At 42.6% G+C, this 16,235-nt stretch overlaps 1 protein-coding gene across 4 annotated transcripts in view; it reads right to left on the bottom strand.

Annotated features, from left to right (window-relative positions):
• The window catches only part of si:ch1073-335m2.2 (msx2-interacting protein), a 19,090-nt gene extending 2,855 nt beyond the window's left edge, over positions 1 to 16,235 (bottom strand). Inside the window, exons 1-11 of one of the 4 annotated variants that reach the window (XM_051416347.1) lie at positions 15,943 to 16,235; positions 14,401 to 14,715; positions 9,985 to 10,461; positions 9,656 to 9,810; positions 8,866 to 9,066; positions 8,591 to 8,742; positions 8,381 to 8,506; positions 8,175 to 8,288; positions 7,966 to 8,079; positions 7,764 to 7,861; positions 44 to 7,469 (exon numbers count right to left, since the gene is read on the bottom strand). In XM_051416347.1, the coding sequence (XP_051272307.1) occupies positions 44 to 7,469; positions 7,764 to 7,861; positions 7,966 to 8,079; positions 8,175 to 8,288; positions 8,381 to 8,506; positions 8,591 to 8,742; positions 8,866 to 9,066; positions 9,656 to 9,810; positions 9,985 to 10,461; positions 14,401 to 14,715; positions 15,943 to 16,025 (9,261 nt within the window). In that variant the 5' untranslated portion in view covers positions 16,026 to 16,235. The other 3 variants (XM_051416348.1, XM_051416349.1, XM_051416350.1) reach the window with 3 other exon arrangements.

Genomic DNA, 16,235 nt, shown 5'->3' with positions numbered 1-16,235 from the left:
AGGTGTACCTAATAAACTGGAGTGTTAAGTGCAGTGAACTCACCATGGTTGGTGTTGCGCTCAGTGGTGGCTGGTTAAGTCCAACAGTAGACATCTCTGGTATTTGAGAATGGACGCCCCTTGGGTTTGAGTACATCCCTGAGTACTCTGGGAATGAGCCACTAGGTCCTGGTGTTATTAGCTGAACTCTCTGGGGAGAGGCCATTGCTTGCCCAGATTGTCGGATCCCCATCATTCCATCTTTAGAAAGAGGAGAGTGTGGCCTCTTTGCCTCCAATGGCTTCGTTATATCTTTCTCAGACACACCTTTAGGCAAAACATGTGCTCTTGGAGACAAGGATAGGGGTAGGTTGGAAGGCGCTGAAGAGGTGGGAAGAGTCTCTTGAATGTGTCCAGAATGAGGATCTGTGGCCAAACGCTCTCCCTGTTGCTGCAAGAGCACACGCATATCTCTTTGTGTCATGTATGTTTGTAACTGGACGTTACTCCCCAGAGGCCCGCGAGGATCTGACTGCATAGACTCTGGTTTTAAAGGTGCGGCAGACTGTCGTCCTGGCGCCTGGTGGAAGCGTCTGGTTTCTTCTTGCTCCCCTTCATGACACCTCAAAGAACCAGGGTTTACCTTGAGAACCTTCTCCCGACCAACAGCCTGGGGTGAGGTGGGTCGTGGCTGCATGGGACCAGACCAGGGAGAGGCCAGAGGCTCACTATGCATCCCATAGCTCATCACAGACTGAGGTGGAGTATTGACTCGTACATCTCCTTGGACAAGATGCCCCACTGGAATTGATTGGGTAACACGGTGAGGCGACATCCGTCCCAAGCCTCCAGGCACACTATGAGGTGGCATAATAACCGACTGTTCTGGGTGATGAACACCAGTAATAAACTGTTGCATGGCAGGAAGGCCAGTGGGTAACATCACAGGTATGCCTTTGGGTGATGAGGAGCCTATGGGTGAGGAAACTTTAGTAAACGGAGAATGTGGGTGACCTGACTTGCGAGGGGAACGTGGTTCCTGTTTCACACTGATATGTGAGGGAGCTCGGTCACCAGCTGCTGTTACAAAACCTACATGGTTGCCAGGTGGGGAGGGCAAATGGGGGCTTATTGCAGGACTTATAGCAGAGGTCCAAGGTGGTTTAGTGCCATCTGTACTGTGAGGATCAGCACTGTCAATTTTCTTTTGATGTTTTATTGGCATGTACTCTTGATGGTAACTCATTACCTGCTGGTTACCCTGTGTGAGACGCTTCACTACTCCTTGAGGTCCAGATTGGTAGGCAGATTCCATCTTTTCCAAAACAGTGCTTTCCTGTTTAATGGAAGACAAAGTCGACTGCATCTTACCAGGATGCCCATGATCTGTCTGCGATGAAGGCCCCTTTTGAAGTCCTGAATGAGAATGACCATACATATCCGGTTTTATCTGGGGCATGGATACCAATTGCTGAGATTCCATGTCACCTGCAGTTGCTTGTGGGATCTGACTTATTTTTGCACTGATCCTCTGTGGTCCCTCTGTTTTCTGGCCTGAGTGGCTCAATACTACCACTCCTTCAGATGTATTTACTCTGAGACCTGGACAAGCTCCTGTACCAAGAGTGGGGCTCTCAACAATGAAGCGGGCAGCGCTGCCCCCCTCATCACCAACAGACTGCCCATGGTATGATCCAGTATCGTCTTTGCTGGGCCTATAGGTCGGTTTGGGTAGAGCCATGTCCACACAGGGATTTACAATGTTCATGTTTAGTTCAGAATCAGGAGGGTTGCAAACACGACTGATGACAGAGGTTCCAGTGGACGCAATAACAGAGATCACAGACTTTGTCTCAGGAGATGGTAGTGAGGTTGGAGGTCGAACAACAGATGGCACTGGATGAGCTGGCATTCTACTATCAGGCAGTGGGGACTTGTTTGGCACAACAGCTGATGGAGTATTACTTTCAGATGGGTTCTGATCTCGCAAGGTGAGCAGATTACTAGGAATAGAACTACTTCCTGGCAGTGACATATTTTTGTGTTTCATAAGAATCTGTCTTAAGTCACTTGTGCCATGATCAATATCCATGTTTTCAGACTCCGAGGGTAAAGGCTGGTTTTCCTTGGATGCCAACGGCATGACAGGTGAAGAGGAGACTCCTGTATCTTTAGACTGGTGGCGCCAATCTGGTGGAGAAACAGGAATTCTAACTGTTTGATGGGTTGGTTGAATGGGTCTCATATTTGGCCTGTTAGCTAGTGGAGACTGGGAAGGGGAAATGCACTCAGGTGGCACCTGTTGAGGCTTCAGGCATATTGGACTCTTAGACTGGGGGTTAATAGATTTAAGATGTTGAATGTGTTCTTCAGAAGATGACTCTGACTCAGCGATTATGTCTGTAGCTATGACAGCTGAAGGCTCAGATTCTGGCTTCCAAGTATTAGAAGTAGGAGTAATGACCGCAGCAGTTGCTGCTGATGGAGTTGTTTCAGGAATAATCTTTACACTGGAAGCTGTGCCATCTGCTGAAGAAGATGTCAATTCCTCACTTACTGAATGTCCTTCCTTTAAATCTTTTCTTACTTGCTTTTGGCCTTTAGAACGTTTAGGTGTTTTAGGTTTTCCCTTGGTACCTTTTTTTGGTGTGGTTGGAAAGACAGCCTCCTCCTGTATCGCAGGTGCAGTGGTTTCAGGTTCACCCTCTTTGGGAGGCTGAATGAAGTCTTGCGCCTCTGATTCTGAACCTGCTTCTACACTTGGTGGAGGAGGTTGGGTTAAGGATGCAGTTGCTTCCTCAGCAGTTATCGAGTCAATAGCAGCTATGAGTTCTGTCTCGCTAGCAGGATTAGAAGGTTTTTCTTCCTCTAGGTCACTTTTTACTTCTGCCGGTGGGACAGGTGGCGTCGTTGGTTCTGCTGGAAAAGCTGGATCTGTAAGTTTAGCAATGTTCTCCACAGCCTGCTCCAATTCAAGCTCCTGTGAAATTAAGCTTTTGGGTGCCTCCAGGAGGTCCTTTTTTTCCAGAGTGGAATTTTCTGTTTCTTCACTGATGGAGCCTCCTCTGTTTGCATTAGTGCATTTCGAAACATGATCACTGTGCTCACCGGGTCTTAACTTTTTTGAAAGATCATCTTGATTCCCAAGCTCATCATCTCCTAACTGAAGAAGATCTTTCACCTCTGTGACATTTAGTCTGATTTTTAGGTTCTTGAGGACAGGAGACTTAGGGGTCCTTGGGAACTTGGCTTTTCCTCTAACAGTCCTGTCTTTTTCCAAGGTTGATTTCTCTTCTAAGACTGGGGAATCTGCGTCTTTCCCATTTGATTTACCCTCACAAGCCTTTTCAAGGACAACATCTTTATCTCTGCCCAATTCTCTTCCTTGTTTGTCTTTCTCCTCTTTCTTTTGGTCAGCTTTTATTGATGGATCTTCTTTACATGAACTTGATGAGTCTTGCAAAGCCAAGGAATCTTCATCTGTGAAGTCCATTTCCTGATCATCATCCTCAGCCAGCTCCGCCTTTTCTCCCTTCCTTGATGATCCATGTCCTAATACTGTGGACATCTGATTTGATGAACTCTTTGTACCATGGGGGGATGTTTTCCCTTTTGACAATCTTGGAAGTCGTTCACCACTTTCTGATTCATTTGAATCTGTATCTTTATTATCCATTTTTGATTTTTCTACTTTAACTGTTGAACTCTCGTCACCTTGTCTACGATTCTTGGGAGGGCGGCCCCTTTTATTTATTATTACAGGGGTTGGAGCAGGTGGGTCCTGTTCAATATTTAGTTGTTGTGTTGCATCTTTGTCTGTACCTCGCTTTCGTGCAGAACGTGGTGACATTTCCTTTGCAGAACGAACTGGTGCATCATCTTCTACTGGGGTGGCATACACAGATTTAACATTTCTTCGTCTTGCTCTGCCTATTGATATGCTCTGCTCGAACATATCAGGATCTGATCCATGACTAGGAGATTTGCTTGTGGACTTGGATTCAGCTCTTGGGGATGATCCACGTTTCAGCTTCTCTTTGTCAATGCGCTCACTCTTGCGTATTGCTTGTTTCTCAGATCCAGGAGTCGACATTACAGGAACCGGGCTAACTTGAGCAGGGGATTGTTTGAACTTTTTATTTTTCATTTCTTTTGTTTTATGCTCCTTCTGTGGCGAAACTGGTTCGTCATTTGTGTCATCATCAATAGGCAGTTGCACTTTACTAACTTGGAGTTTCTTCTCTCCCTCAGGTTCTGCTACTGCTTGACAAGTGAAATGGGTCTCTTTCTTGTCTATATCCACTTCCTCTTCAAGACTAGGTACTATGGGACTAGTGGCTTCAGGCACTTCAGGTTGTGTTGTCTCAGGATCCAGCTCTGCTTCTGAAATGCTAACAAACTCATCCTGAGAATCGCGACGGCATGGTTTTTCTGTAGAGAGAGGTTTTACATCCTCAGTAACAACATCCAATTTCCCTTCAGATGGAGAAAGTTTACATCTATCCACTGAGTAACTGGGTTCGGGTGCTGCTATTGGTGCAGTTTCAGGATCAGACAACGTCTCAGTTGGTGGGTGGTGCACAGGTTCAACAGGTTCATTTTCTTTCACCTGTTCCTTAACCACTTCCTTTATGAAAGACCCAGGGGGAGGAGGGTCAGGGGCTGGATTTAATGCAATACATTTCTCTTCTAATGAAGGAAAGTCCTTGACCACAGATTGGGTAACAGAAGTAGGTGTGAGTCGGGGTTCAGAAATCAACTCTTCAGCAGGACTGACGGGTTTAATTTCTGGTTCCATGATGGAGTCCGTTGTTTCAGGTGACTGCAAAGCTGGTTTCTCTTGATCAGGTGCTTTTTCCACTTTATTCTCATCCGTGAGCAGTGTGTCTCCTTTTACCTCTTCCAGCTGTTGGGTTTTATTTTTCTGTTGTTCTAGTCGCCTGAGTTCCAAAAAACGACTATGAAAAAGGACAACTGGCCCTGAGTCAAGTTCACCTTCTACTGTCCCCTGCTGACCAGGTAGTTGGTTTTGTGTGTGCTCAGGTTCTTCATGTTTGCGTTCCAAGTGTTGAAGTCGTTTAGAGTCCAGCTCAAAGACAGGGCTGTGAAGGAAGCGGGAGGCAAATAGTTCCCTGCGTTCATGTTCCTCTGGCTTAGGCTCCTCCTTCCTGTCATCAAGTTTATCTTCAGATCCACTTCGTATCTTTTTCTTTTTCATGTACCAGGAGGGTGTAGGTCGTGGTGCTGATTCTACCTTCTCAGTATCCTTTCTGTTGCGAAAACTTGCAAAATGCGAATCATAATCTAAAAACGACCAATTATCTTCTCTGGAAGATGAGAGAGATTTTGCACGTTCGAGCAGAGCCTTTGTATCAGGTGTGATGGTCTGGTCAAGTGCAAAGGAGTAGAATTTGTTCCTTTCAAGATGTGCTAATTTGGGGTCTGAAAACCTGTCAACCCTTGGCCTCTCGGGAAAAGGCATAGATGTTGAAGGAACAGGAGAGTGGGGTTTGGTCTCTCTGTCCTCCTCAGGGTCAGATCGTACTTCCCCAGGCTCCAAGTCATGCCAAATACCATATTCCAAACGCTTGTGAATGTTCTTACTAAGACTTCTAGAAAAGTTCAGGTCAGGCAACAAGTCTTGTTTAACTCTGCTCTCCCATCTCTTTTGTTGCTCTTCTTCCACACTAAGTATAGGAGTGTTTGGCTTGTTTACCTGTGTGTTATGCGTCCTTTTGACTAATAGCTCCAGATCTGGGTGAATTTTCTCCTCATTTCTGCTTAACTCTTTCTGGGAATGATCCACAAAGTCTGCATCTGCAAGGTGAGAGAAGTGCTGATGTCCTGGAGAGGAAGTGTTGTTCCAGTCAGGCTCTTCACTTTTTTGCCTGAAGCTCCGGTAAACACGCTCCCTTTTAATCACAGAGTCAGTGTCAAACTGGTCTAGTTTCTTTAGTTTGTGAGATGGGAAATTATCTGTGACATCCTCTGGTGGTTTGCCAACCTCATGCACAAGACTGCGATGTTCCAAGTCCTCTGTTTCACTTCCTTGGGGACTTCCTGGTTTGTCAGGTTTGTCAGACTCGCGCTGCTGTTGCTGCTGGTGAAGCCGTCTATTTTGCTCCATTTGCTTGCGGTAACTCTGAGAGAGGTCAATGTCAACATGGTCTTCCTTGGTCTTAGCACTTTTGTCAGTGTCCGCACTCTGAGTACCAAATTTGAAAGCAGGAAGGTGTTCATGTTCTCTTATACTGCTTTGTTCTGTAGGCCCCTCATGTGAAAACCTTCTGGATGAAGCATGCCCTGGATGTCGTTTTGACTCCAGTGGGTCCAAAGATCCCTCTGATTTCTCTCTTTGTCCTCTAAGGTCCTCTTGACCATCCTTCTGAGCGCCGCTCTTATCAGTTTTGAGTCTTGAATCTCTCCGTTGTGAATCTTTTTGTTTGTCAGTGTCTGACTCTTTCAAATATGTGGCACTAGCACTTAAGTCAGAGGTTGGAATACCATCCTCCCCCTCATGCCTGCTTCTTTTTTGACGAATAGTCCTTCCACTGGAATCAGCAAAACGCCTTTTTCTTGCAGCAAGGCGATCTGAATCCACTGATGAATCTTTCCCGTCATTTCCAATGTCAGACTTCAGATGTTTCTTCGGTCGACTTTTTCCTTCCATGTCTGAATTCTCACCTTTACTCATTTCAGATCTTTCACTTTTTACAGGGTCATGATGAGCGGTTGACAACTGGTTTCCTGCAAGAGAGTCACCATCTACCTTACATTTCTGCCTCTCATGAGCATCTTGGTCTGATCCCCGTCCTCTTCCAGACCCTCCATCAAAACCTGTCTCAAGCTCTGCTTCAGGTAGTGGGTTGGATGGGGATTGTCCCTTTGCTTTCCTAGATTTAATCTTATCAGCTTTGTCTTTGTCACCTTTCTCTTTTCGTTTTGCACGTTTGGTTTTCTCAGCACCTGCCACACGATCTGGTTGACTGCTCTTCTCACTCTTGTCACTCTTTGAAGCATGTTCCGGCAGGGTCTTCTCAGATTTGTCAAAGTGTGGTGGTGACATTGAGCTCACACTACCACTTCGCTCAGAGGACTGGCTGTAAACCCGTCGTTCTGAGTCTCTGGGAGCACGCTCAGATGGTGAAGGTGATACTGTAGGAGTAACAGGTCGCCTTGGATGGGAAGGGCTCCATCTGCTGCGGTCAGCCTCAAAACGTTCTCGCTCTCTTTCTCGCTCCCTTTGAATATATGTGTATTTTCGGATGTCTTGCTCAAAGGGGTCTCTGTAGTCCCTGTACTCTCTTGGGTCTTCATGATAACGTGGGTCAAAGTGATCCCCCTGATAGTGTTCCAGTTCAGGAAAACGTTCTCTGCTGCGAGCAGCATAGTCTCTTCGAGCATCCTCTGGATAGAGACCAGGGGTTCGTATATTCTCATAGTAAGCCCTTTCTGCTGTAAATTCATGGTATGGAGGTCTGCGCTCCTCTCTGTGGAGTGAATGGAGAGAATAGGAAGAGAAAATTAACAAATTTTGTTAATCCACAAAAATCCTTGCAGTGTTACTTTCACATTAGTGCTCACATAATTTGCAGGGGAACTGTGATGGTTATCACCTTACAACAGACGGATTTTATCAGGGTTAACTTCATTTGAAAGAATTGCTCAACATAGGAATCTTCTAAATTCAATATTCAATTAATTGACAAATCTGTGACACTTTAATAAATATATATGGTTGTGGACATTATCAAATGTATGCAATTAGGATATGGGATATTTACCGTCGTTCAGGGGGGATTTCATAGAAGTCTCTTTCTTGACCAGATGCCTGCATTGATCGGTAGAATGCCATCTGACTCTCTTGACTTGCAAAATCCACCTTTCATGAATAAATAAATATATTGTTAAAACACAAAAGTATACATATTACATACACACATGAAAAATGCTTTTCACTAATCAACCCAATAACAACTTGTTTACCTTTATTTTATTGCCACCAATCTTCCAACCTTTGGTCTCCCTTACAGCAGCCTGAGCAAAATCTGTGTTGTTGTACAAGACGAGGGCCATGCCCTTCAATCTATCAAACACAACCTAAAAAAAAGGGACCAAGGGATATATTTACTACAACTACAAAGCATTAAAATGAAATCTGCAATACTTCACTGAGATAAAATATAACACCTTACCTTAACTACATGGCCATAGCGGCAGAAATGCCGTGTGAGGTATTGTTCTGTAATACTGGTTGCCAATCCATCTAGCCACACACACGTTGTGGGCATACTTTTCCCAAACCCAAGCTTCAAGGAGAAATACGACATGCATATTATAAACACAGAATACACTAGAAAACAGAGCAGAATGTTACTATTGTTTACAGTAAAACCCCTACTTTTAGTCTGTTGCTCCCCAGATACTCTCCATCCATCTTCTTAATGGCCTTGCAGACACTGGCAATATCAGAGTACTGCACAAAGGCATACTGGGGAACTCCATTTACTTTCTTGATGTCAATGTCCTTGAGGAGAAAAGACAGTACAATTAGGGACCATTATCAAATGTAAAATGTACCAATTTACAGTACAGTCAAATATTAGCATACCACAATTTCTCCAAAGCGCTGAAAAATGTCAAGAAGTTGTTGGTAACTGGTGGTCTTCTCAAGATTGCCTATAAACAGTGTCCGTGTGGCCTTTGGGTGAAACTCATCTATTCGCCCATCCAATGGCCGGAACTCATTTTCACTCTCTGTTTCTGAGGAAAAGGAGAGGTTTATCATTAATATACATTTTTTCCACCAACACAAAAACATAGAAATAAGCAAAAAAAAAAATTTTCAATTCACAATATTGATGTTGTAGATTTGTCTTCACTTACCAGGACCATTCCAGGCAGTGACTTCAATAAGCATGCCAAAGAACAGCTTTCCTTTGGACACAGTGAGGGCTTTCTCTTGATCCTCTTGCTGTCTAAAGAACACCAACCCATAGCGGTCTTCTGATGCTCCATGGATCTGCACTGAGGTCACTTTGCCATGTTTCTTGAATTCATGGAAAAGTCCATCTTTTAAACTTGTGTCTGTGGAGAGAATAAACAAAACATGTCCACCTTCAAAAAGAGTACTGAACACAACTGATTTTCAAAGTGACCTGTATACCAGTGGTCTCACATCCAAATTAATGGTTACCAACAACCAAGTAACAGTAAAACTTGAGTGAATATAATGAAGCCACCAAGAAGACAAAATTAAGTTGAAGACAGAAAAAAAAAAACATTATAAAAAGAATTATAAAAATGTTATCTCACATTTTGCACCTTTATTGCATACTTTTAAAACCAATACCAAACATGAAATAAGATTGAAAAGGTTGAAAAAGAGTGAGGAAATACACTTCTAATAGTGTATATACTAATTATTCTTGGCAGGTACAATTCACCAATTCTTGGTATGTAAATAAAAGTCAAAAAGACAACTCGGGACAATGTTAAACTGTATACACAGCTATCACTTTATATGAACACTATTACTGTGAATAATCTGCATTAGAAATGACAACTGTAGTCCAGGCGATGAATCCATCTCTAATTTTAGACAATGCCCTCTGGCAACTATTAAGACCATCTTTAAGAGGCTGACTTAAAACTTGTAAGCCATGTAGAAACTCACCTGTTGAGCGCACTGGTAAGTTTTGCACTTTAATTCCAAAGCTTCGGCGTGGCTCCTCTGAGTCAAGCACCATAGAAGACTGAGTAGGTGCGTGTGTAGCTGACGACTGAACAGAGCGTGCCCGAGACCCATCACTTGAGCTGCTGTTTGAGTCGCTGTTCTCACACACAAAAAAAATAAAAAATAAAAATATGATTAGACATTTGTCAGCTGAGTCAAAGTATTTGCTAATAGCACTTACTAACTGACTGTGCACTGACAAAATGTATCCATCCAGTCAGCAAACCCATGAATGAAGCGTTAATATTATAACAAAACAAATGTCACACCTGCCGCTGCCCGTGCTGCTGGTGCTGCTGACAGAATCAGAGCTTGAAGATCTGCTGCGGGATCGAGATCGTGGGCCTCTCCCAGGGGACAAAGGAGCTCTTTTTGGGGAATGAGGAGTTTTGGGGGTTTGTCCTGTGGTCCGTTGTGGGGAAGGGTGCCTTGACTGTGAGGAATGAGATGATCGGCTCCGACGGTGATGGTAGGTTCTATCAACACGCCGTCCTCTGTCATCTCTGTATAGGTCACGTCGTGTAGAATTAGTAAGAGTGAAAGGGTCTCGAATTCTAGAGTCAAAATGTGGGTCAGATGCCTCAAAGCTTCCCCCAATAGCGCTGCTCCCTGGGCCAGCAGCAGCAAACATAGAACGATCTCTGTAATAATCTGCGTTGTAGTGACGCTGTCTGTCAAAAGTGCCACTGCGGTCATGGTGTCCATATGGGCTGTGATCATATGCACGTTCACGGCTTTCTGAGCTACTGTGAAATAAGAACAGGGTAGAGAGGGAGAAACAGTTACTATGATTCTAAACCAAAAGGGCAAAAACACTTTACTGTTATATCTATTTTGGCATCTAAATTCAAAATAGTGAAAATCCAAATGGCCCGTACAGCAAAGACACAGCTGAGAGCAGGCCAGATAAGATGTGGGGTAAATTTCAGTAGCTTAATAGTGGTATAAAGAGCAGTGCCAGTATTTTTAATGTAGCGATCCACCAAAAAAACACTGGTCTCTTCTTTGAGGTTCCAGTTGGTCAATTAAGAAGTGCTGACTCCAACATATGTTAAAGAACTGATTTTTAACTTTTCAGCAACAAGTTTCCCAACATTATATTTTCATTCTAACGTGCTATTTGGGAGTTTGAAAGGTTTTAAGCACAAGAGAAGCATGTTAACAATGCTTAGGAAAACTAACTCACAAATTCTTAGAAAAAATAAGGACTTGAGAAGTGCTACATAGAAAAACAGTTCTGAGAACAATGAAATTACTCCATTAGCACCTGTGCTAACGCTGTGGTGTGTGTGTGTGTGTGAGAAACCTGTTTGTTTGTGTGAGGGGAGTGGTGTTGTGCTTGTTTGTGTGTGAAGTGAATTGGTCACGCATCACCATTGTAAAAATCATGTCCCCAGCTGCATAGAATCCATACATTCAACACCAATTCCCACAATTGCTAGGAAACGGCCATCATATTGGTACAGGGAAGCCTCCTAATGCATGTAAGACTATCAAGACAGGAGGTCTATCCACAATTCAAATCAACGTTAACTTGCTCTAGGTAATTAGTTTCTATGTATATTATTTTCTCTTGCTGGTGGTAAACTTGCTGCCATGATATAACTGTGTATAATTTTGAAGATAAATGACTACAAGTTACAACGAACACTAAACTTAAAAGATTAGGTAAATTTCTGGAAGGCTTCACAATTGCATTTTTAAATTACATTTACAGTGAAATATTAACATTTAGCTAATTTACATTTTAACTCATACATTATGTAGAATATATATATATATCCTGTATATCAGCAGGGCTATGCAGAGTTTCAGCGTATCAGTCTGATAAACCACTCTTACGGTTTAGTATAACTTAAGATTTATTCAAGAGAGATGAACAATACAAATTTTGTTCGACTCCCATATAAATGTATAAAAAGATTGATTTGTAAATATTCTCAGCATCTTACTGATATATAACTTTAATAAAATGTAATTGTCCCTGCAACTTACCATTATGGACAGATAAGGAAAATGTTTGAAAACATTTTTTGGAATGCTGCCTATTTGAGTGATAAACTGCACTATTTGTGGTTACTTTTAGCAATGTAACAGACATTTTCTTGCCTGTGGTTAAAAAAAAATAAATAAATAAAAAAAAAAAAACTCAACCTCAGTAGCACCAGTGCTATGTGCAAAAAAAGTACACCCATGCAAAAAAGCCAAATAATTTGACTCTTCAACACATAATAGGGTCAAATGCTGGCACTGTCTTTAAATACTAATATGGACGACTTTTGTGGCGCTGCTCCAAACTCTAAACTGTCAGTGGCCTAAAATTACATTTCATTTTCTGAGAGCAACAAAACTACTAACAAGCACAATTTTCTATACTGTAAATTCATAAACAGTCACATGAAACAAAGCCGCCCCAGACTCTGATAGTCGCTACAACCTTCTTCGTTTAATTTTGTAGATCTAGTCATACAAACACATAATTCAGCAACGTTTAAATGTTGTTCTTGAGTGTCTTTCAATAACTTTCATTTGCAAAAGCACTGAGCACTTTTGGCTGCTCTGGGTGTCCAGGGGAGCTGATTTCAGAGGCTGACTGTTCATGAACTATTGCTGGCCAGAAAAAGAAAATATTAAAATAAAATATTTCTCTTAAATATTCAAGAGGACAAGTCTCCTATCGAGGAGCTCCTTGGTACAGAAATTTAAAATGCCATGCAGACTTCAGATCAATGTATTTAATGTGAAACAATACTTTCTAGTACTTATGTGATGCTGAAAAAAGAGGCTCTTACATAAAGAAATGACAATACATATATAATTTATATATGCATTTCATAAAATATACATTTTTCCTCTCATCAAATTTATCTTTTCCTTAAAAGCAGTGCAAAACCTAATATTAGACAAAGCACTAAGGAAGGTTAGAGAAAGAAAATATGCAGAGGGCAGAGCAATACCAACCTTTTGGAAAAGAAGTTACCGAAACTAATCCAAATAAAATCTAGGTGGTCAGAATGTGAGAGCCCGAATGAAAAACCAAGGGGAAAAATCAATTGATCTAATTAGGCAAAAACGGTTCTCTTGAATCGCACTGCACGTTATCTTCAAATACTGTGGAGCACCAGGCCAGTAGATTGTTGATGTATAATCCACAGTTAGGCTACTTATTTCTCTTCACTGGATGGAAAAAGGGAAAAAAAAAAACAATCACAGAAATGGACCTCTTTATGGATTTCAGGACATGGGTTTAAAAAAAACTATAGGAACATAAGACCTTAATAAATAAATATGGATTTTAAAAAAAAGATGATGAACTTCAGGGTATTTCAGCGCATTCCAGGTTGACTATACAAGTTAGTTGGTGCCCGAATGGAAAATACATCCAGCTGGATCAGTCTTGTCTTGTCGTATGAGGAAGTAGTAGGTTCCAAAAGTTAGACTTTACATAAGTAAAAAAACTAAGTAAAAAATGTATTCCACTGGTGAATATCAAGTAGTTTAACATCAAACAAGCTTGTAGACTTGCAGACACTATGATCACAGCACATTAAATCCTCATGGGTTCGTAGGCACGACATAATTCCACAATCCATGGATCTTCTGAGGCGCTCGTACTGGAAGGCTTCATCTTTTTGTAGCAACATTTCAAGTTACTTTGATAAAGGTTGTCTTCAGCTCTCTGTAACATACTTCTTCTCCTCACTGAGACCTCACGCAGCTACATCCACACTCGAGTAATCCAAATGAATGGCAGCTACACCTATCCATACTAGGGTCCACATCAGTACATCCAACACGGGGAACCGGTATTGCATAAATCCTGGAGGGTACATCCCAACTATGCGGTCTTCATGTGTCTTCTTGGCCATCAATCCAAAACAAGAAAAGCTCCACAAACATTGGTGGTGGGTTGGTTGGATCCTCAGTGTTCTTGCAAAGTCTTCTTGGAATAGCTTCCATATTTGGGACAAAGCGTGTTTAGTGTATACATATATGGTTAATCTCCTAAAATGACTGAGATAGCCTAGGACATATGCACTACATTGGTCTTTCTTGTGTAACGTTAACAAGTTCTTCCATCCGCTTGTTCAAAACTTTAATCCAGAACAGGACGTATCCACAGGTGCAAAAAATGGTAAAAGTAGTCCAACCATCAGCTGTTGCCAAGAGGAAAAAGCAATTGACAACCCGAGATGGGAAATCCTTGAAGTGATGTGTTGCCTGAATAGATTTTTCAAAAGTACATCCTTCATAATAGGGACTTACTTCCTTGATAGTAGGACTTTACTTCCAGTTTCAAGCGATTCCAACTAAAAATCACGGTTAGATCCCATATTTAGGCGGAAAATGTTTTTAAAATATCCAAAAGCTCCCCCAGGTAGTTTCCCACAAAATGTAATAAATCCAAAACTCACCAGGATATTCCTCACAGATGTAATATCCAAACCAGATGTCAAACCTTGAATTATAGATACCTTACCAAATGATAATGTGTACTTTAATTACTTAGATCCCGTGCGAAAAGCGAGTCAGTTATGATGAAAAGTGGAACGATCCCTAATTACCTTTGTGTAACCCCCTTGAGGCACATATCCCTCACGAGTAACCCCACTATGTGTTTAGGTTTTACACCTATCCAATACCTAGATTCCCCTGGATTTTAAGGGGAGGCCGTGTCCACTTACCCATCTATTCTCCGTTCATAACGTCCCTCTCTGGTGTGAAGGGACACAGATGGACCAAACACTGGACCAACTGTTCCCCTAGAGAATCCTGTAACGTCTCGACTGCTCGAGGGGGAGCCGTCTTCAAGGCCCCGAACAGCACTAGGCACTGACCCGGGTTCATTGTAGTCAGTTCGAAGGTCCCTGTCTCCCATCTTGTTGACAGCATTGTGAGCCTTCTGCGCACTTTTGATATCCACAAAATCCACAAAGGCTGCAACACCACCCTCTGACCCTCGCTTTCGAAGAACTTTAACACTTTCCACACGGCCATACCTGAGGGGAAATTACAATGAAAACAAAGAGGAAATTACATATACACCAGCTAAGAATAGGTCAAGTGCAGCTGTCTCTCTGTGTGCCAGAGCCAGGTAAATAAAGAACAGAAGAGACACTATAATCAGACAGAAATTATTTGCTTTCAATTATGAACCATAGCAAGTTTCCACAAATGTGTCCTTTTAAGCCACCATACAGAAATAAACTAAACGTAAAGAAGTGTCTTAAACAGCGTCTGCAAACATGATTACACTTGGTTTTTAACAAATATTGTTGGAAGTGTTTTGAGGTTTCTAGACAACTTCAAATTCCTAATGTTATTCAAACAACACTGTGGGACCTAACACATAACAAATGTCGGTGTTTAACAACCAAAAAGAAACACACAGCTGTCACCACGGTACCGCAGCAGCTCCCATTAACTGAGGCTGTTTGTTGTGTTGATGAGATACTCGAGTGGCCTTAACTCACGTAGCAAACAACAGAGACATAACACGGGAAAAGCGTACAAGTTTTAAGATGTTAGCTGTCTTGATTACTACCGGGAGCAAAACCTGGTTTGCAGTTTACATGTAACGTGGCCACATTAGAAAGCCAAACCGAGTATCTCCGCCGAGTTTAAGTAAGTTATAGCGGTGGCTGCAGTTACCGACGTCAAGCAGCTCAAAAACTTGCTAACATTTGAGTATCAGTCACTGATCGGCCGCACATTTCGGCTTCTCTACATTTCAATATTTTAATACCGTCGCTCACTGTTGACCAGATAAATAACAATATGTGTCAGAAGTCTCCGGTGGCTACAATAACACAAGTCTTCTAATGTTATTTGACCTGCTGCCCAGCTAGCGTTAGCTGCCTTTAGGCTTGTACTGATTATGAAAACGTCTTGACTTCCCACAAAATGGTTGGTTGGGTGGTAGTTAGCTCGGTGGCTAGCAGACCTAGCTCCCTGCCTCCTGGCATCAGCAAAAGTTAGCAAAATATTTTAAACCGTAAACATTTACACGTGAGTGGTTGCTATCCCGACATTTCGCTTCAACAAACATCGCTGTGCTGCAATATAACACACGCAGCACACATGAAAGCCACGGACTTGTAAAACTTGTAAAATGCTAACGTTAGCCGCATTAGCATCAGTCGCAGGCTACCGAGCGCGACCAGCTAACGTTACTGCGCCTAGCGCGCGCTGCTCCGCCAGCCGAGGGTCCCTCTTGCGTAACCTACCGTTTAAAATGCTCCACGATTTTCTCCTCTCGGACATGTTCGGGTAAATTTCCCACCCAGAGGTGTCTGGTTTCCCGAACCATCTTGCGCTAATCTTTCCCCCTTCACACACATATATGATCTCCACGTTTCTAATCCCCGCCGGTCGTCGGAGCTCCGCCTGAACAAAATGAACGACGGTGGACTCCGTGAATAATCTGGGCCTGGTAGCCTGATGTCCGTTTAGCTTTAGCTGCTGCGTCCTCGATCCGTGAACGTGGACGCGCCCGAGCCTCGCTCCTGGTGATTTTGGG

This window comes from Dicentrarchus labrax, unplaced genomic scaffold (assembly GCF_905237075.1).
Source record: "Dicentrarchus labrax unplaced genomic scaffold, dlabrax2021, whole genome shotgun sequence".
Taxonomy (NCBI): Eukaryota; Metazoa; Chordata; class Actinopteri; family Moronidae; genus Dicentrarchus; species Dicentrarchus labrax.
The sequence above is the reverse complement of the archived record's forward strand: the minus strand, read 5'-3'. Positions and strand labels throughout refer to the sequence as shown.